This window comes from Arvicanthis niloticus, chromosome 3, assembly GCF_011762505.2.
Source record: "Arvicanthis niloticus isolate mArvNil1 chromosome 3, mArvNil1.pat.X, whole genome shotgun sequence".
NCBI lineage: Eukaryota > Metazoa > Chordata > Mammalia > Rodentia > Muridae > Arvicanthis > Arvicanthis niloticus.
In genome coordinates, this window is record NC_047660.1 from 55829379 (window position 1) to 55851129 (window position 21751).

Below are 21751 nucleotides of genomic sequence, written 5' to 3' on the forward strand. Positions count from 1 at the left end.
GTAGGCTTTGCTTGCTGGGTGAGTTGTGTCTAAGGTGTAGGTCGTGTCCTGACTGTATGCGAGAGAGGGGCTGTCTGGAGTGGCTTTAAACCTTTTCTTCTAAAGGAGAAAAAAACATGGTCATGAGGACAATATGAACCATGCAAAAGTCGTCAGGCCTCATTTGTGCAGGTGAGGCCTAAACCAAGCTTTGAACCTGGTGAAGCCAATGCAGGAAATAGAGACACTTGGGGGTTCTAAGACAGAGACTAAGACACAGGGAAACAGGCAAGCTTCTCATATTTTATCCTATTGGTAAAAATGGCTGCATTAAGCAGGAAGTGCTTTAAAAAAAAAACAAACTAGGAGGTCTGAAGGGGCAGCTCACTGGGGAAAATGCCTGATGCCATGAGCTATATCCTGAGTTTGACCCCTGGAACCCAAGGGTAGGTGAAGAAAACCAGTTCTGTATGTTGTCTCTGATCTCCACATGTCCTCCTTTGCATGTGGACACACACATAGAGACACACAGAGACTTCTCTCCCCCCACATACACACTCATATACCACTCATATACATATACACTAAATAAATAAATAAATAAATGTATTTGGGTGTTTTTGTTTTTTAAAGCCAAGGGGCTGGAGTAATGGCCAGTGGTTAAGAGCACTTACTGTTTTTAGAGAGGACCAGTTCTCAGCACCCTTTAATTTTAATTAAAAATTAAAATGCATGTAATTGGAGCCATGGGTCCCTCCATGTATACTCTTTGGTTGGTGGTTTTGTCCTTGGGAGCTCTAGGGTGTCTGGTTGGTTGACACTGTTGTTCTTCTTATGGGGTTGCAAACCTCTTCAGCTCCTTCAGTCCTTCTCCTATCTCCTCCGTTGGGGTCACCATGCTCAGTCCGACGTTTGGCTGCAAGCATCCACATCTATATTGGTCAGGCTCTGACAGAGCTTCTCAGGAGACAGCTATATCAGGCTCCTGTCAGCAAGCACTTCTTGGTATCAGCAGTAGTGTCTGGGTTTGCTGTCTGCATATGGGATGGATCCCCAGGTGGAGTAGAGGATTGCCTTATCTGGCATCAATGGGATGGGAGGCCCTTGGTCCTGTGAAGGCTCGATGCTCCAGCATAGGGGAATATTAGGGCAGTGAGGTGGGAGTGGGTGGGTGGGTGGGTGGGAAAGCACCCTCATAGAAGCAGGAGGGAGGGGGACTTGGGTAGGAAGTTTGCAGAGGGGAAACCAGGAAGGGGAATAACATTTGAAATATAAATAAATAAAATAACCAATAATAATTACATATAAAAAAAGCTAAAAAAAATTTAAGTTCACATTTTAAAAAAGCCCAAACTAAAAAGAGAGTGCATTTGTTTTGAGGCAGGTCACAGCTACACTCGGTTAATGTCCCACGCCTCAGTCCAGCCGGTACTCACCTGTATCTTGATTTATTTCATTTTCACTGTTTAAACAGAAGGGTCACTGCTAAGTGAGCTGCCAAAGATGTCACCAAACTTGCTACAACAAATCTGTCGGAGGTTCCGTGTCCTCGAGGTAGTTCATCCTTCTCCAAGTCTGTCTGTCTGTCCAGGAACAAGATGCTCACCAGGATCACCCCCACTGGGCTGATGCGTCCTGATGGGACTGGGAATTACAGAGAGTTGGGCAAATTCCTGGCAACTGGAATTCAAGGGAGCTCTGGGAGCACTGCTCCAAGAAAGTGGGCCCAGAAACTCTGAATGGTGTCAGCTGGGGGACAGGAGGGGAGCTTACAGAACAACTTAACAGAGGTGTCTGCAGTCCCAACGTGGCCTGGATCAGCACAGCAGGCCCTGCTGTCATCACGGGCAGCGTGGGATATGTGCTCAAAGTTGCACAGTTTTGAGGAGCATCAATTTATACTCCAGGTAGCCAGGTGTGTGTACATGAGCTGGGAAAATGAGCACCATCACTTTCTGGAGCCTCACCCAGCTGTCTGACTCATCTCTAGGTTGCCTGGGAACCTAGGCTTTGGGTACCAAGCCAATCTTCCTACTTAACAATGTGAGGTAGATGTCAAGGAGTTGTCTGTAGCCGCCACTCAGGTGGATCACATGCAAGTTCTCTTGTTTGTTTGTTTGTTTGTTTTGAAACAGCATTTCTCTGTGTAGCCCTGGCTGTCCTGGAACTCACTCTGTAGACCAGACTGGCCTTGAACTCAGCAATCTGCCTGCTTCTGCCTCCCAAGTGCTGGGATTAAAGGCGTGCACTGCCACCACCAGCCATTTTTTGTGTCTGAGAGTCCTTCAGGATATTGTGTGTCTGTCTGGTGTTAGGTATCTGAGCTCAGGTCTTCAAAGAAACTTTGTAAAGTAAGAATCTTCCAGCAGAGTGCTTGGTTGCTGGAGAGAGAGGTAAACAGGTGCACAGTAGACAAAAAGGTTTCACACACAGAGAGAAAGAGGGAGGACACACAGAGAGAAAATTTATAGACTTTTAATTCTGACAGATTACTCCAGTTAAAGATTTCATGCTTGGTCCATGGAGAACAACATCAAATGTGTGTTATTCCAACAAATAGCAAATTCTGACAAAAAATGCGCACACATATATTCCATGCTTTCCCAGCAGAGGGCACCCTAGGTTCTACTAACTGCAGTGGGTGGCAAGCCAGCAGTCTGAAAGCTACAGACTTGTTTTCTTAGACCTTTGCTGTAGTTTGAGCAAGGAGCATACAGAGGTGGGAAGCCAGGGGGCAGAGCTTAGGAAAGAAGCCAGGAGACTCCAGGAGACACTAGCTCTGCCACTGGCTGACTGCTAACGAGTTAAGAGGAAAGAGTTACGCCCCCAGCCACTACTTTATAGCCCACTGGTACTGACAGCACACATTGCTATAATAGCTATGTCCCAGCAAATCAGTGGAATCAATATAAAGCCATGGTTTTACATGCTGTACCTCCAAGCCCCAGGGAAATTCACTGCCCTAGAAACAAAAGTGACTGTCATCGTTTATGCGGAAACCTCTTTTGCTTAAAAGAAGTCAATGTGTCCCTCCTGGATGCCCCGGCCACATTTTTTATGGTGGTAGCTTTAACTTCTTGTTCCTGAGACTGGCAGCTGCAGAGGTCAGGTTGGCTGTGATCAGGGGAGGAGTATTAAAGGTGATACTGTGAGTCCCATTGGGCCCCCTGAAGATAGGGGTCAGGGAGGTGGCCTGCTGAGTGCTAGGTTAAAAAGATGAGGAGGGAGGGGTAGGCTGAGGGTGTCTCTGGCGGAAGCTGGGGTGTGGCCTCACAGGGACAACAGGTGATGGACAAGCCTCTCTGACTGGTGGAGCTCATAGGCCTGGGGGTCTTCTGCTAGGCAGCCTTCTCTACTATCCACTACTGTTTCTTGAGCCTCCAACTCAGAAGCTATAATTTCTAGGCCCTGTTCTTAGAATTGGCCAGAACAATTATTTACAGGGGCAAGGGGAGATGGTAGAGCAGGCAGGAAAGCTTAGTCCACGGTCTGAGATTTGGAGCCAACATTGTAAGAAGGTGCACACCTTAAATCTCAGCATTCGCAAGGAATGAGAGAGTTCCAGGACTACAGAGAGAAGTCCTGTCATAGAGGCAGGGCAGGGAAGCTCCCTCCCTCCCTTGAATTTTCTTGTTCCTGTTCTTCAGCATCCTTTCTTTCACATTCTCTGTCCCTTCCAACCTTTTCCTCCCTCCTTTTTTCCTATCTTGTGTTTTCTGGGGCTTCTTGCAGGGGCGGCCTGGTTGAGCTTAGCTCTGAGCAGAAGAGCAAGGACTCCCGCCTTTTACTGGGAGGGTGACTGGCATGCAGACCTCCTGCTGTGGTCAAATTAAAATGTGGCTGGGCCTTCTCCCAGAAGAGGCAGCCTTGGCTCCTGTCCCATCTAACACAACCAAGGAGCTCAGCAGGCACCATCCAGCACCACGGCAACGGACAAAAGCTGGCCGAGTACTTGCTTGATTTTGTGTGTTCCAGCCAAAAGGTTTGTGGTCCTCCCGACTTATGTATCATATAATGAATTGCTGTACCTGATGTCACGCACGTTTAAATTCCATGGAAGAAGTTAACAACACCAACAGAAGTTGTGATCTTTTCTTCTCACTCCAACCACATTGTCCTGCTGCCTGCCAGAGACTGATTTGGCACGCAAGTCCTTTGACTAAAGAGTCTTTGTGGCTGATAGAAGGTTCTGGGTCTGCTCCAGGGCTGAGGGTCCATCCTTAACTACTCAGTTGCTAACGTGGGCTTGGTTACCTTTGTACTTCCCTCAGAGGTCATGTTGGTCCCTAGGACTTGTTCTGGGCCAAATACACGTGAGAAGTGACACAGCTTACCTCTAGGTGGACAGCTAAAGGGCCGGGAGTGAGAGGGAAGAAGAGAGGCCAGAGAGGAGAGGCAGATGTACTACTTTGGTTGATCTGGTGATCTAGTACCGTTACTGTTGCTCTGATAAGCACAAGGAGGAACCCAGAGAAAGAATGGCCCATCTGTCTTACAGCTCCAGGTCACACACATCGTCTGTCATTTTGTGGAAGTCAAGGCAGGAACACAAGCAACTGACCACAGCATATGAGTCACGAGTGGAGAGGAGTGAGCACACCTGTGCTGTCTGCTTGCCTTGCTAACTTTCTACTGGCCGGTAGCTCAGGACCCCCCCACCTCTCACAACGAGCTGGGTCTTCCTACACTAATTAACAAGCAAGACAGTCCTCCTACAATGTGCCAATAGACCAACCTGGAAAAAACAGTTGCTTAATGAGGCTATCAGGTGAGTCAGGATGAGAGTTAAAGCTAACCACCACAGCTATTGTCACAAGCACTGCAGAGTGGGCGGGTGGCTCAAACAGTAACCCCTATTGTCATTCTGAAAACCGGAAGTCAGAGTGTGAGCAGGGTTGGCCCCTCCCAAAGCCTTTCTTCTTGGGTTTGCAATGGCCATCTTAGCCTGTGTCCTCACATGGCCTCCCTCTGTGTGTCTGCGTCCTAGTCGCCTTTGAAAAATAAAGATACCAGCTACGCTTGAGGCTTCATCTTAACCTATCACCCCATAAAGACCTCATTTCCAGATATGTCTATTGTGAGCTCCGTGGTGTTTCAGCATCTGGATGAAGTCCAGCTGCAACACCTAGAACAGCCATTGTTTCCCAGTGGCCAACAGTAGGCCCAGGGCACACACAAACAATGGCTCCCGAGGAAGTCATGAATGAATCCAGACCCAGCTACCCAGTAGGAGACCCCCTCTCCCCCCAAGCCTATGAGCTCCATTGGCCAGAGAAGCTTGCTCATCACTGTTGTCTCTGTGAGGTGACACCCCAGTGAGAAGAGTTCTAGGAATCACTTCCTCTGGAGGTCTGGTCTTCCCTGACTCCACCGCTCAGATCTTCCTATGGTACCAGAAGTTCTTAGTCCTCCTCATCCCTTTCCTTTCCCTTCCTGGAAGTCTTAGAGAAGCTTCCCTTTTCCCAACCAAGTACTTGCTCCATCTAGGTGGGCAAGTGGAGAAGTATGTGTCCCAGCACTAGCCTCTTGCAATCCTTCCAAGCAAGGTTTGGGCAGACGGTGACTTTGTGAGATACTCCCAGGCCTAACTGGAATCCACTGAAAGGAGAGCCTAGTGGAGGGAGCAGGAGCCTGGCTTGGCACCTGTGCGCATTTTCTATCACCTTCCTCCTCCGCAAGTGTTCCTCCCTGAGTGCCTCTTCATCCCTGAAGTAGATGAGAAGCAGGCATCGTGGGACCATTCTAACAGATGGCTTAGAACATCTCAAGAAGCCAAGCCTCTGGAGTCTCGCTGCCATCCATGCCTGGTAGAAACCACTCGTGGCAGGACTCACCTCCTTGTGGCAAGTGGGGTGACCACTTCCAGTGCTTTTATACTCTTCTGAAGTTTCCCTTCCTGCAGGGTCTCCCTGTAGGCTGGGCTCTGTGGCCATTTGCTTTGTGCCTGGGAACAGATATTTAATAATGGCCACATCTGTGGCCTTCTTTGGAGCAGCTCCCATCAGATTTAGATAGGGCCTGGGGACTGGGCTGTTTACACAGCCCTGGTGGCTCAGCTGTATATTACCATCTCCCTCAGGGTAGTAGCAGCTCAGCCTTCCCCCAAGCCAGTACAATCACAGGCAGCAGTGTTCTGATGTGGACAGTAAACAAGAGGAGAATCCTCTGTATTCACTGAGAAGCAGGAAAGGCTGTAGAATCAATCCCCCAGCATCCAGATGGACCGTGAGACTCAGGGTCTGGAATGCGGAAGCTGTAGGTTGAGCTGGTGACAAAGCTCCCAGAGCACACTTAGGCAGTTGGCCCAGCCTAATGAAGCCACAGCTGGCCTTCTGAACAAAGGGCTGTGTCAATTCTGAGAGGTCACATACTCATTCCTCAGTCTGGTCAGCACCTAGGAGCATCTCTGTTCCTCCACTTCCTTGTGTAAACACTAGAGATGAGGGTGGGGCAAGGTGTTAAACCCCACCCTAAAAGTGAGCAACTCTGTCAATAAGTGGGTAGAGGAAATACTACCTACTTGTGCTCCCTTTTGTCCTGACCAGCCTGCGCATTGCTACTATGGCCATCCTCCACTGAGCCTCCTTTAGTCTTGGAATGCAGATTCAACACCAGAGGCTCTCCATGGAGTCTCCAGGCCTTCAGCATCTGATGGGACTGCTGAGAAGCTGGCTGAGTTTAAACTGGGTTTAAACCCTGCCTAGTACAACATCCAAATGGTTACTTTGTTCAACTGGTTTGAAGAAGTGGATGTGCATCCTTTGGACATTTTTGGTGTGAAAGAGTCTGTGGCCTTTCTTTTCTCTCTCTCTCTCTCTCTCTCTCTCTCTCTCTCTCTCTCTCTCTCTCTCTCTTTCCTTCTTCTCTCCTCCTTCTCCTCCTCTTCCTCCTTCTCCTCTTCTTCTTCCTCTCCTCCTCCTCCTCTTCCTTCCTTCCTTCCTCCTCCTTCTCTTCCTCCTCCTTCTCTTCCGTCCTTCCTTCCTCCTCCTCCTCCTCCTCTTCTTCTTCTAAGATCCCCTGCTTCTGCCTCCTGGGTTCTGGGATTAAGGTGTGTGCCAACATGCCCAACTTAGGTGATAGATGTCTAAGTGACACCTGCATTCCCTCACCTTGTTCCACAGGTTACATGCTATGTGCTCTTTTAGAAAGCCTAGTCACACCTGCTTAATCTCAGCGGAGTTTCTGACAAGTGTTCCACAAAGTGGAATTTGTGACCCACCTTGACCTCTGACATAGCCTTCCTAGGGTTATGAAGACATGACTATTTCAAGCCTCTGCCTACCATGTAGAAGAGCAGATCCCCAGATATGCTCTGGAACTGCACAGCCAGAATCCATGTGTCCAGGGCATTTCCACAGCTCTCTTGTACTGAATTCATGTTTAAGAGTGAGTGGCTGAAACATTCGGAAGCATATGCCTCTCCAAACCACACAGAGAGAAACACTTATTAGAATCACCATGGAAAGGCCGTTATAGGTTGGAAAGGGTCACCTCTGCTTTGGGTGTATCCAGTGCAGGCATGATGGGTAAATGAGGTGTGCTCACACAGCCTATGGAATCAGAATCCATGGTAACCACTTCCAAATGACCCTTCTTGGAGAAAGGTTCTAGAGAATCTTTTTTCTCTCTTCCATATATCTTCATCAAATTGTTCAAATCATCTATCCACCCATCTATGCATCCATCCATCCATGCATCCATCCATCTATCCATGCATCATCCATTCATCCATTCATGAATGCAACCATGCATGTACTCATTCATGCAGCCATCCATCCACCACGCATGCATGCATCCATGCATCCATGTATGCACCCATATATGCATGCATCTAGCCATCCACCATGTATCCATCCAACCATGCATGCACACATCCATCCATGCATCCATCCAATTATGGAAATGGTCTTGTGTATGCTGTAATCACAAGTAAAAAGGCAGTAAATGTCTCTATTTGTATATCTCCTTTTGAAATATTTTTATTTCATTTTTTCTAACTAATATAGAAACAAATAATCATAAAAATAAAACTGTAAATTGTCCATTGATTATGTAATAGCACTTGGTATTGCTACAGGGGTAGTTGGATGAGGCCAGGTTATGGCCAGGTCTGTCCAGGCCCTCTAAGCCTCTGTGATTGCTATTGGAGAAAGTAGCAATCACATGGCCATGAATGCATTGGACATGACCTTGTGGCAGCACAGTGGATAGTTCATGTCTCACCTGGGACGGGGAGGTGACGAGGCTAACGTGGAAACACCAGATAGGACAATGAACACACAGTAAGGCAGGAAGCTGGCTGAGGAAGGCAGCTAATGCTGCCACTGACCTACAGACATCTCTGCGGGGGTTCTACAATTGGAGTGGACAGTTAATGGTTTGAGCTCACCTCTAAGGCAGGGAGCTAACACACTAGGCTGCAGGTAAGAAGGCTTTGCCCTCCACCTTTTCCATCCCCTCCCCAAGTTCCCTCTTCATCCCTGAATAAGATCCTATTGGGATGAACAACTTAAATTGAGACACCTAATCTATTCAAACCCATGCCTCGGACAAAGTTTCCCCAAAGAACAAAAGCAGAAGCAAGATGCTGGGTGCTTGCCTAGCTGAGCATAGACCACTTTGTCACATATTCAGTGGCTGACTACACCCAAGTCAATCGCTCTGCTTTGCTTTAAGCTAAGGGTGTCAGTTACTGTAATGACTGGTGCCTTATGTTTTTGAGACATGGTCTCATATAGCCCAGGCTGGCTTAGAGAACTTACTTTGTTACCATAGGCTAGTCCTGAACTCCTGGTGTTCCTCCCTCTACCCCCTGAGTGCTGGGATTAAAGATGTGCACTACCATGCATGGCTAATGATTTAATTTCTTACAATCAATTTGGCATTGTTTTTAGAATATGGGATGGGCCTTCTTTCATGTGTTCTCTGAGATTAGGGTGATTCTTGGGGGTGGGGAGTGACAAGAGGCAGGAGGTGATGGGAAGTAAAGGCCTCTTGGGACTTGGCAGTGTTTTGTGTATTCTCTAAGGAAGGGACTAGGGTCAGGGCCTCTGAACTTCAGGGCTCTTAAAAAATCTTGGCTTCCTTGTTCTACCTTTAAAAAAAGAAACACAAACTGTCTGGCTCTTTGACATCACAAGGAAGCAAGCATTCAGTATTATCTTTCCATTCCCGTCTGGGTGTGTTGTGGTGTGTGTGGTAGACACAGCTCATGGGGATTATCAGGAGGAAGAAATGTTATATACAGAGAACAGTCAGTGTAGACTGCAGAGCTATGACACATGGTGAGAGCTAAGGGTCTACCATCTGGGTGTTACACTCCTCCCCCACACCCCCACCCACACCCCAACACTAGTGACTGCTAGGAGAAGAATGAGTGGGGGCTGAGGGGGAGGGAGAGGGAGAGGGAAGCTGGCAAGTTGTGGGTTTGGCAGAGCATCAGTACCATCTTCTAGAGTTCATGTTCACTGGCAGAAGATCTAGGCCCTGCTCACAGTAACTTCACACCTTAATAGTCTATAACCACAGAGCAGCCAGGTAACTGGGGGAAAGTCATTCTCTTTCTGGGCTCCACTTTACCCTTCTGCTCATGAGCAGGCCTCACTAGACACACCCAGAGTCTGAGAAACTTGTGTTAACAGGATTGTGGCCAGGTGTGTTGTACCAGGTCTTCCCTGAATTGAAGAGATTAACATTTTACTGATCTCAAGCTAGGGAAAGACTCTCAAAATTAAAACCCAAGCTCTGCCTGGCTTACTCAACTGGTTTTCCATTTGGACAAGACTCAGACATGTATTAACCAGTTAGCAACACATTAGTTAACAGTCATGGTCAATTGAAATCCATTGCTTAGGTCAGGCACAGTCTTGGGAGAGAGGCTCAGGATAGACTTCTGGGATCCCTGGGGTCTTTGGTGCTGAGGATAAAGTGATGCAGGTGACAGTATCAGGTCCCACTAGGAGGCCTCTATCATGCCCTCCACTGTAGAATTCACTTGTAGGAAATCTATCTCCTATCTTGCCTGGTTTATCCGCCAGTGGCCTGCTAGGTGTTTTCCTGGGGTTGTGGGTGGCAGTGAGGTAACTGAAGTGTTTGTGACAGGAGACAGCAGGGCATCTGGGTTGCTCTACCAAAGCTATACAAGGTACATGTATCATATGTCATAGAGCAAGCTGGAAATAACATGGCCTTGTGGCATCAAGGCTGAGGTTCAAAGTAGCTGGGCAGAGCTCCTTCCCAAGGATGCTGGCGGCCATCGAAGAGAAGCCTGCATCCCATGAGTCACCTTGTTGTTCCTTTAAGTTTTCCTGTCCTACCATGTCCCTGCACAGGTTGCTGAGTCTCCTACTTAGGGGCAATTAGAGCTAGCACTAAGAGGGTGGTAACAGAACATGAGAGATGGGTGTACTTTATACAATCTAATCTTTTCAGCTTCCCTGGAGCTTTCTATAAGAACAAGCTTTGGTGGGAGTGTGGGAGGGGTGTCCCCTTTGGGATTCAACATCATAGCACCAGTGATTCTAGGGCATAGGAAAGTGGGCCACAGAGGGGAAGGCCACAGGGATCCTGCCGAGAGCCCTGTCTTACATAGTGTCTGCAGACTCTTTGGGTCTTGAACATGAAGACCCAGGTATGCGAAGCTGAAGCCCCTGGCATACTAGCACCAGGTCCTGGTGCCTTTCACTCCCAAGCATGGCCTTAGGGAGACTCACTTTGGGTAACTTGGTCTGAGTCCCCTCTCTCTCACCCTTGGCTCTGGTCCCCCTTCCATCCCAAGGCTTCTCAGCAGAGAGAGAACCTTCTGGAGTTGATGTTCATTTTGGTGACACCAATAAGCTTGAGTGGCGTGGAAAGGCTGAAAGAGGATGCCAGGGGGGAGTCGCAGAAGAGGTCCGACAGCTCATCCCGCTCCTCCAGCTCAAAGGCAGCATCATTGAGCATCCTCCTGTGCAGGCGGCAGGTCTGCTCGATCTTCAACTTGTTGATGTCTCCGCGGAGGCGCATGAGCTGCCTGGCCAGCTGCTGGTCCTGGAGCCGCATCTCTGCCTGGAAGGGGAGAAGCCAGACTTGAGTCAGCAGGGAGTGTGGCAGTCCCAGCTCTGTAAACTCTGCTGAGGACACTCATTAATAGGAATCCTAGCTGATGTCATGAATCATTGACAGATCCATCTGGCAGCAGGCACACTTCCTGTTCCAGAGAGGTGAAAAGACACTGCAGTAGGATGGGAAAGTGTTACTGCCCAATGAAGCTTTGTGCCAGGCTAGCAACTATGTCTAAGTCTTTCTCTGTGTCAGGCCTGGCTTAAAGTTCCTTTCCATCCTTTGGTATTCAAGGGGGATGTTCAGGTGGAGAGAGACTTCGAAGAGTAAGAGACACCAGATTTGGTGACATAGCTTCTGGGTGGGAAGGGGGATGTGATGGGCTGGACAAAGGGGGCTTTCTGCTGTGACATTAGATCATGTACATCGGCTGCCATAACATGCTCTATTTATTATTTGAAAGTTTATGCATTTTACAATATATTTTGATCATATCCATTTATTACTACCTTCCTCTAGCTTGCCCTAGTACCTGCCCACTCTTACAAATCCATGTCCTCAAAAACAAAAACAAAAACAGAAACCGACTCTAGTTAGCACTGCCCGAATATGCATGGGTTTAGGCCATCTACTGGGGTATGTGATTGTACCAGTGGCCATGTTCTTAAAGAAGTGTGGCTCTCCCTCCCTCTGCAGCCTGCCATTTTTTCTTTCCTCAGATGTGTTACAATTACTCACCAATAAATTTTTTTTTAAATAAAGCTTCCTAAAAATGAGCTGATATTTATAAGCTGTTTTACTATGAATCAGGCAAAGCTAACACACTCGAGCTAATCCTCATGATAGCCTATGGAGTAAAATTCTTACCATGTCACAGGTCACAGATGGGGAAGTTAGAGTCAACTGTCAAAAGGCCCTTGGCGGTAAAGCCGGGATGGGAGCTCAGACTGTGGGTACCCATGAGACTGGCCACCCAGGTCTGCCTCTTAGGGAGAGGAAGTCTCGGAGATAGAGCTGATCAATGCTCAGGGACCCTGTAGAGGGTTTCTGATATTTTCAGCACCTCTATTTCCTATTAAGAAAAGGATGTACTGAGAACAATTCTCAGCAGTACTTTTTAAAATCCATCTATACACCAAACCCTGTGGTACCTCACAGCCTTCCCCAGGTACCTGCTGTGAAGGTCTATATTTTGCAAGTCAGGATACTGGAGCTCAGAAGGCTTCACAATGTCCCCAGCCTCTGCTGTGACTCAGCAGAGATGGAATGGAACTATGGTCCCACTAGGCTTCGTGGGCAGCCAGTTCCCCATTAACAAAGCTTTGTCGCTAAGACAGGCCACCAGCTGTTCCTACTTGACCTGAGACCCAGTCCATCCTGCCAGTTACTCTGCCCACGCCTGCAAGTGGCTATTGTTTCAGTACTTTTGTGTCCTCAGACTCAGCTCTGTGGCCTTCCAGGTGCCTGGAGCCAAAAGAGCCCTGAGACCCAGGAGGGACTCCCTGTGGTTATGCAAATGAATGCAAATGTTCTCTTTTCCCTATTGGGCCTGGAATACAGAGCAGAGCAATTGCCTTGGAGAAAATTAGTGAGCATTCATTGTTCTCTCTCTCTCTTTCTCTCTTGTTCCCCCCTCTCTCCCCCCCCCCCCCCCCCCGTCTCCCTCTCCCTCTCGCTCTCACTCTTACACACATACACACACACACACACACAATTTTTTTTTTCTTAAATGTGAAGGGCTAAGACTCCCAAATTTAAAACCAAAATGAAAAATCAACATACAAATCATCACCTTGGTCATTTGGAAGCACAGTTCAGCAGTGTTAATGACATGCATTGCAGTGCAACCATAGCCACCACCCAACTCCAGAAATTTTCCATCTTTCTCAACTAAAATATGTCCTCATTAAGAGAGAGAGAGAGAGAGAGAGAGAGAGAAAACTCCTCATCCCCTCCCTCTGGCCCTGACAAGCCCACCCCACTGCCTGTCTCTATGAACTAGATGACCCTGGAGATCCTCCTCCCCTCACCCTCCTGAGCAGGATTCTTGTAACTGGCTTATTTCATTTCCCATCATGCTTTCCGGGTTCACATGACTGAGAGGCTTTTTATACTAAATTTCCTTAGCAATGCCTAAAGGACACAGGTCACTGTGGATAGCATGGATGACCAGATTCCCCCTATCCCCTGGCTCCCTGCACTTGACCTGTATTGTTTCCCTGTCTTTTCTCCAATCCCAGGCCAGAGGCATCGAATTTACTGTCTTACAGATGAGGAACCTAACTCAGGCCCAGCCCTCCTGGGAATGGTGACATTCAGACATCACCTGAGCAGTGGTTCCCCCAGGGCCTGGAGGCAGCAGACTTCTTAGGGAGACCCTGTTGCAAGTGGGGCTCCTGTCCTGCTAGCTAAACCAGTCACTAAGGCCTGAGTTTCCACCTCCACTTATCTAAGAAGGGGCTGATAAAGTTCCCAGACCAAACAAGAAGCCGTAAGTATCTAGACACTGTACTGGCTGAATGCAGAGCAGTGCCCAAGTGCTTCCCTCTGGGCCAGGCCAGGACCCACAGGACCAACTAGGCTAGGACACTGGTCCTAGACCCCAGCCTAAGGAACTCAGCTCAGCATGGGTCGAATACTGTCCTCTAAAGCTCAGTGTAGAATGTACTTATTTTCCATCCCTCCCCCAGGGTAGCTTGCCCTGCCTCTGAGGAGACAGGCACAGGCTGGATTCAGAGGTGTGGTCTGTTCTGCCAGTAATCCCATAATCCGGGCACAGCGCCTGCTGAAAGGGTGGTGATGCCACTGGTCAGGGTTAGGATTAAGGTTTAGGAGAATGGTAGGGAGAGGGTCTCCAAAGACCTGAGGTGGTAGAGGCAGCCTTTCCGAGAGAGCCAGTGCCATTGTTCAGATTCTTCTGCTGCCTGTGGACACTGGTGATTTTGAGACAAATGAGAAGATTCTTGGGAGAATCAGCTTGTTCCTTCAAGTAGATGGCAAACCCCCAAGGGTAGGATTATCTAATTAAACGGTAATTACAGGGCTCTGAAAGAGAAGGGAGAGGTTTCCTGACTCCAGAGCACCTGTGGGGTGAAGAAAGGTGATGGAGATGCTGAGGGAAGATGAAGAAAGAGAGCTAGGGAGGAGAGGAGAGTCTGCTGGACGAATCCGCAACAGAGCCCTCAGGTGAATGTGCTCTGCTTACTGGAGAAAGATCACACTGAGTGTTGTCCTGAGGAGAAAAGCAAAGCTCGTGCCTACTCTTTGCTGGGGGCAATGACAGCGAAGGCTGCAGAAATCCCTCGATGTCCTGAATAAACTCAGTGGTTAGCCCTTTGACCAGGGGTTTCACCCACATCAACTGGAGGCAAGGACTCCAACAGAGGCCTGTGGCCCATGTTCACAATGGCACACCCCAACTGCAACATATATGAACACAGTCTATCCACGCTCTGGATGCTATCCAGGCTTAGGGAGAGAGACTTGTCCCCAACATAAATGAACCTTGGGGCCATTATGCTAAGTGACATTAGCCAGACACAAAAGGACAAATATGTGACCCATGTGTGTGGAGCAGCTGAAACAATCACAATCTGAGATAGACCACAGAAAGACTCTGCAAGGGTGTGGAGATTGGGAATCCGTGTTTAAAGGTCAGCACAGATAGAAAGAGAATACCAAGATGGAGGATATGTGTCTAGTCCCTAATTCTGGAGCTCCTTCAGATGCTATCTCAGTCTGAGAGACTCCATTTGTCTCTGATAAATGCTGGAAAGAATTGGTGTGAGGGCCAGGAACTTAGCACGTGTGAAGGGGCAGAGCGCTTTCCATTTCCACATGGTTGGACAACAGAGACCTAATTCTTGAGGATTGCAAACAGTCTTTGTATTCGTCCAGGGTGTTTGTCTAGCTTCACCTAAAGGTCAGCCATTGTTATAATAAGACATGTATAATGTCAGACATTGTTATAATCAGTACTGGGTTGGAGTCTGTGTAGAACCAGGACAATGAAGCACACTTTAACCTTAGTTTGACCCCTGTGAATCCTGGACTGACAAGAGTGGAAGGAGGCAGGTGGTACGGGTAAGGTATCTTACTCAATGGAAACTTGAGTTTCTGGGAACCTGTAGAAGGAAAAGCTCAAAGGTTCCCAGAAGCAGCTCCACATTGTGAACTGGTTTCCAGGGGAGTTGTGGACTCAGGTGGAGTGTACTTCATGGAGAGGTTGTTCCTGCTAGGAGGTACTGGGCCACAGAGCTGGGAGTAGTCTCTCCTGACAATGGGGGGGTGGGGGTGGTGGAGGAAGCTGTGATCTGTAGTCCCTGGCTGTGGGCTGAAGAGCTGGGACCTTGGCTCCAGTTCCTGGGGCTGGTTCAGTAGGAAGGAGGGAGCCTGTTACACTGCCTCCCGTCTTGGTCTCCTTCCTGAACCTGTACTGATTGGGAAGGCCAGACCAAAGACCAGGGCTAGGAAGAGAACTCTGGGCTCTTCAAGCCCTCCTGAAGAATCCTGACTTTACACAACTGTGAAGCTCTAAAGATATGATAAGGCTTTCAATTTTTCATACTTGGAAAGTCCCCAAACTGTTACTTCTTTATGAGAGGGTAGACTTTCAGAGCTACCAGGGGCTCTGGCCTCCACTCCCAAAACAACCCATTATTAGGTGAACATCCCTGGGCAGGTGCAAGCCTCTTTCTCCCCACCTTCTGCTGCCTCATCAGCACCTGGGGTATGAAGGACAGAGGTCTGCTTGCATGAAAAGGCATACAGGAGAGTGAGGAGTTGAGGATGAGTGGATGCTCAGAGTTGACACTTCTCAGAAGTCAATACAGTAGCATAGCAGACAAACCTAGGAAAAGATGTCCCACATCTCAGATCACTGGGGCAAATGCAAATCAGAAGTACAACAAAGCTGGGCATGAGGCCACACACCCATGATTCTAGCCCATGGGAGGCTGAGACAGGCAGAACACCAGTTCAAGCCTGGCCTGGGCTGTTATAAGTTAGTTCTAGGCTAGTTTGAGATGTAGAGTTAGACCCTGTATTAAAGAACAAACAACCAAACAAAACCCCACAGCAAGAAGCCACCTCACCCCAGATAGAATGACTACTGCCAAAAAGTAGGGAAAAGACCTGCTGGTAAAGGTATAAGGCAGAGCTAGATACACACACACACACACCACACACACACACACACACACAGAGAGAGAGAGAGAGAGAGAGAGAGAGAGAGCGAGACAGAGACTATCTTGATTACCTGAGAAGTTAATGTACTCCCATATTTCCTGCAGGACTGTCCACCATAGCCAAGACATGTAATTGACCAAGATATCTACCAAAGGGGTGAATGACTTTTAAAATGTAATTTATTATCCCACCTTAAAACTGTGGCACCTTCATGTTTGTACCCATGTAGACAGAACCAGAAAGCATTATGTTAAGTGAAATAAGCCAGCTACTTTTCCAGCCAGAAGGACAAACCCACATGTTTGAAAGCTGATAAAGCTGAACACAGGGACCTCTGAAGGCTGGGAAGGGGATGGGGAAATAGAGACAGTCCTGGTAATGGGTATCAAAACAGGAGAGATCCGTTCCAATACTCTTCTGGCAGTCCTGGGGATTGAACCCATGGCCTCATGAATGTGAGACAAGCACTGAACCACTGCACTACAGCCCTAGCCCAGTTCTAACTACCCAGATAACTAGTCTACAACTATTTAGTATATATTTCAGAATAACTCAAGGAGAAGTTGAGTGTTTCTACCACAGAACGGGTAGTATACGAAAAAGTGGAAACGCTAATTTTGATTCAACCACCACATACTCTGTCTAACTGTACTACTACCATACCCAACAAGCAGGTCAACATAGGTTTATTTAAATACACACACACACACACACACACACACACACACACACACACACACACACACTTCAGAAAGGTATTGTCCATCCTACAGACATGCTTAAACTGAACTAGCCCTTTTGATACTTGAGACTTCCATGGCTGGGCTCTGTGTTAGCATATCTCTTCATACGGAGTGAAAGAATAACTTGGCGAGAAGGCAAAGTAGAGTTGACTTTTGGAGAATAACATGGCAAAATGCCCTGAGTTAAGAGGATGTGCTAAGCAAGCAGAAGGCACCTTCATGCTTACTGACCGAAGGAGCAGTGGATACAGCAGCCATTCGGAGCATGGGCTCTGAGACTGGGGAGATATTAGTTCAAAACCCCATGTTTTCTCATCTGTAAAATGGAGGTGGTAATAATATCAATAGCACCCGCCTCCGAAGGAAGCTGTGAGCATCAAGTATTGCGACAGAAGGGAACACACACAGCACGGATCCCTGCCTTTGGTTCCTCTTCTTTTATCTTCCTTTCTCAACAGCCTGACAGGTAGGTATCTGTCACCCCCATTCTACAGTGTGTCTTTTACAGCCTATGGCTCATGATGTGAACATGTGCTAGGTCTCTGAAACAAGAATGACTCCCAGACCCTGAGTCAGGTGGGTACCATTCTGTCAGGCTTAGCCACATCCTTGGCTGTCAGTTACCCCTCTGACCTAAGAGTTCTGGTCTTTCCGAGCCTCTGTCTTCTCCTTTGTAAGGTGGAAAGAGCCAACAGTCTCACTCTGGGAGCACCACAGGAAGAGTGCTCTGGGAGCACAAGCTTTCTCTCCCAACCCCGGCATCATCAGTCACCTCCACCCCACACAATGAACATGACCTGTCATCTGGCTGGGTGTCCAGCAGATAAGATCATGGGAGCTGGTATTATGTGTGCCAGAGCCATGTGCTCACCAAGATTTACCACTAAGAACTCCAGCTCATAATTAAGCTAAGGCCACAGTCACCGCCAGAACCCAGGCTTCCAGCTCTGACATACAGGCCCTGCCTGGTTAGTACCTGTCAGCTTCCTTTTTCTGTTTTTTTAACAATTATAAACACCTTCTGCCTGCAGGGATCCAACACCTGCAGGAAACTAACACAGTGTAGGTGCTATGGATTCTCAGGTTCTCACCACAGAACCTGGGAGATTAAGGCCTTTGCTTTTGTCTGCCTCTCACAGAGCAGAAGGTGTTCTGGCCCCCGTTTCTTATCCTTTTTTCTGTCAAGGGCACTTCTGAGCAAGACCACAGAGCCAAGATGGAAGGTGGGCTACTGTGAAACACTGACAGTCAGTCAGTCGGTGGCTCAGCTCCAGGCCCAGGCCTAAGCACATTCCCTGACCAAAGGGAGCTGCCAAGGCAACTGGAAGTCCATGTTCAGCTGTAAGAACTCACAGACTCCTGCTGCCCAGGGCCATGGCCTTCCTACATTATCATCTGCCCTCTGCTAGGACCAAAACTTCTATTAAAACCAGATCCTGGTGGCAGAGACCTAAAATAAATCTGCTTCTGAAGCAGAGGCAGGAGGATTTCAAGTTCAAGGTTTGCCTGGGCTATAGAGTGAGTGCAAGGTCTGTCTGTGCAACTTAGCAAGACATTTTCTCAAAAAAGCATAATAAATAGAAGGGGATATAGTTCCACAGAGGGGCACTTGTGAAGAAAGGTCTCTAAGTCCAATCCCCAGGACGACAGACAACCTTGTGTTGAGTTGGGTGTTTGGCAGTGTGGAGGGGGGAAAACCCACAGACTGACTGGGGTTATAGAGTCTCACCCAGACTGCTTCCTTGGACATGTGGGAGAAAGTATACATTTGCACAGGACTCTGACAAATGAGCAAAGAGGGTAGGTGTGCCCAGGGACAGAGAAAGCCTGATTCCTAATTTAAATAAATGTGGCATAATAAAGGTCATGCAAACTACCTTCACTAGGGCCTCAAAAATAGGTGGATTTCAGAGGCACCTTGATGTTAAACAATGGATAAATTAGAAAAACAGCACGACGCTTCGAAGCTTCATTTTAACTGAAACAGACAGAGGCAGCGCTGCTTCAAGCTGGGTGTTTAATGGGGATGGGAGTCCCAAACTCAGCACTGGAGCTGCTGCTAGCCTCTGGGAGAGCATCACTAAGCAGGTGGGGTTCCCGCACCACTGGGCTGGGGATACTTAGGGAGGGGCTCTTCATTAAGACCCTCTGCTGTCTGAGCTTGGCTTTGTGGGGCTGTTAAGTCAGGGACAGGGTATAGAGCTCAAACTTGGGGAGTCTAGGATCTGTCCTCTGAAGTCTCTTCACAGTCCCTTTCACTCCTTGGTACTCTAGACGTGGTGGTGTGGCCTATGACATTTAGTGTCCCTTGGAACATATTGGAAATTCTAAATCCCAGACCTGATCTTAGACCCACAGAACACAATGTTCATCCTTACAATAGACTCAGGGGGTTCTGGATGCACACTGGAGATCCAAGGCCAAATGGCTTTTCCAGCATGATCCGCTGGACCCTCCCTAGTCCTGTGATCCAAGCCCCAGCTTTGTCACTTCCTGGTTAGGTCACTGACTCCCAGGAATTCGTTCATCTGTGTGATGGGAGCAATGACACAAGTGCACAGAACCTTTGTAAGACTGAATGGAACATAGGGATTCTCATTCATTCGTGTTCTTCTCTCTGACTCCAACCTATACACTGTTGCCTGCTGATAGCCCAGCAAGCTTGGTTTTAGGAGAACTGGCTGCCTACGGAGGATGCTGTATTCTGTGGCAGCAGCTAAGACTAGCATTGGCAAAGTAACTCTATGGCCCAGGGTTCAAATGCCAGCTTCTTCATTCCCTGCTGTGTTCCTCTCTGAGTCTTTTGTCATCTTAAAAATGAGAGTTTGAGACGGCAAGGTCACACGGCAGTGAGACGTGAGTGACGCAAGTGAAGTACCTGGCACACAGTGAGCACCGTGAGACATCTGTCATCTTCCTCCTCCTCATAACTCACCTATAGTCAACCAGGAGAATAGAAAATGTCATAGGTATAAGGCATGCACATATTTCTTGTGCCTACATCAGACAGCCTTTGGCAGCCAAATTAGTCCTGACTATGACTGTTTTGCCCTGGGATCCTCCAGGCTGAGTTACCTGAATATGGCTGGCCTCCTCCGCTTAGCCAGCACACTCTGGGTGGGGTAACCTTGCCATGCTTGGCTTCATGTGTCCTGGCAATGGGTGTGAGTGTGCCCCATAGATTTCAGACAATGTTCTCAGCCTAGGCTGTGTGCTGCCTTAACCACCCCATAAAGACTCTGGGTGTCCAGCATCACGTCCTAAGTGTTCATCATATCCCAAGGCATTGGGATCTTTCCAAAGCTTCCCCTGGTATCTTTCTATCTAAAGGACACTGGGAGGTGTCCAGGAAGCTTGAAGGAATCCCCTACTGTTATTTTGTTCACTTAGAGGAAAATATTTCTCTACTTCCCACTCTAAAGGAGAGCCCACAAGGAATGTGAACTTATTTAAACAGTAAACAACTCAGCTCCTAGAAACAATAAACTCTCAAATGAACCTCAAACCAACAAACTGCATCCTTGGCTAATGAGAATATTTTTTGTTCCTCTGCGAAGAACAGATCAAAGCAGTTTAGCCTCAGGAATTCAGGGTGCAGCTTTCAGGGTCTGTCTCAAGCACACCTTTCCACCTCTCATGCTCCTGTGAGCACCCTGTAGTCACAAAGCAAGGAGCCCTGTCTTCTGCGAAAGCCAATAGTAAGCATACCCATGCTCGACCCTAACAGCATACGCAATGGAACAGTGTGTTCTGAGCAGTCTCAATATCAACTAAAGAGGTTCCCAATTAACTGGATGCCCGATCTCCTGAGCTGCCACCACCCTAAACTCCAATGCTTTATTTCAGCCCACAAGAAATTTCAGGCCCCAGTGGAGAGATGTCTTGCAGAACTCATCAAAAGAAACCAAGCATGCCTCTGCTTTCCTGTTGGCTGGAGAGTTACCACCAGCTCTGGAAGGCAGCTGGCCCTTGACTGCTGGCTCTTTGGAGTCAGGTGACCCAGGGAAGCAGCTAAATAAATAAATAAATAAATAAATTTATTTATGAAATAAATAATATGAAATAAAGCTTGGGGGGGGCTTTATTTCAGGTCTGGGTGTGCGGAGAAGCCACTGTTATGGGGTGGGGGACCTAGTGGTTTTCCTGGGGCAAGATGGGACAATGCTCCACCTCCTTTTCTAGGATTTCCATGGTGGGGAGAGGTTCCTGATGGGAGTCTGTTTTGCCTGTGGGCAGTAAAAGGATCCAGCTGCTGCTCCACTCAGCATCTTCTGCCCTTGCTCACTCCTTCCGTCTGGAATGCCTAACCCGCCCTGACTTCTGGGCTCAACTCTTACTCAACATTCTTTGCCAAAGCCTTCACCCCAGGCATAACCAGTCACGTGCCCTCTTCTGGAAGTTCTATACACCTTGAATTATTAAACAGCACTTCCCAGGCCGAGCTCCAGTACTTATAGCTATAAACCTCAGACTGAGAGTCCTTCCTAAAGTTGGCCACCCAGGGAGACCCACCATCCAGCTAGTGTCAACTCCCAGCTCAGGGAAAGAGGCAACTCACTTGCTGAGTGAGTAGCGGTACCCAATCTTGTAGGTAACTGCGGTGGATGGGGAGAAGGTTTTAGAGAGAAGTTAAGTTCAGGCAAACTCTGGGACTCCCTTAGCTGTCCAGAAATAAGAGAAGGAGATTCCAATGCTGGTGAGGAGAGGGTGAGATTACATGTGGGCTCAGATCCTTGGCTAATACTTGCTTCCTCTAAATCTTTGATTAGAAGATCTAGACTGACCAGGCTGACCCAGGCCCC

The 21751-nt window shown here is 48.1% G+C and overlaps 1 protein-coding gene across 5 annotated transcripts in view; it reads right to left on the reverse strand.

Moving 5' to 3' along the window:
• Positions 1-7942: 7942 nt before the first annotated feature.
• The window catches only part of Fam167a (family with sequence similarity 167 member A), a 30585-nt gene continuing 16776 nt past the window's right edge, over positions 7943-21751 (reverse strand). For all 5 annotated transcript variants that reach the window (XM_076930863.1, XM_076930861.1, XM_034498263.3 and 2 more), the window contains one exon: positions 7943-11025. In XM_076930863.1, the coding sequence (XP_076786978.1) occupies positions 10762-11025 (264 nt within the window). In that variant the 3' untranslated portion in view covers positions 7943-10761. The remainder of the gene's footprint in view (positions 11026-21751) is intronic.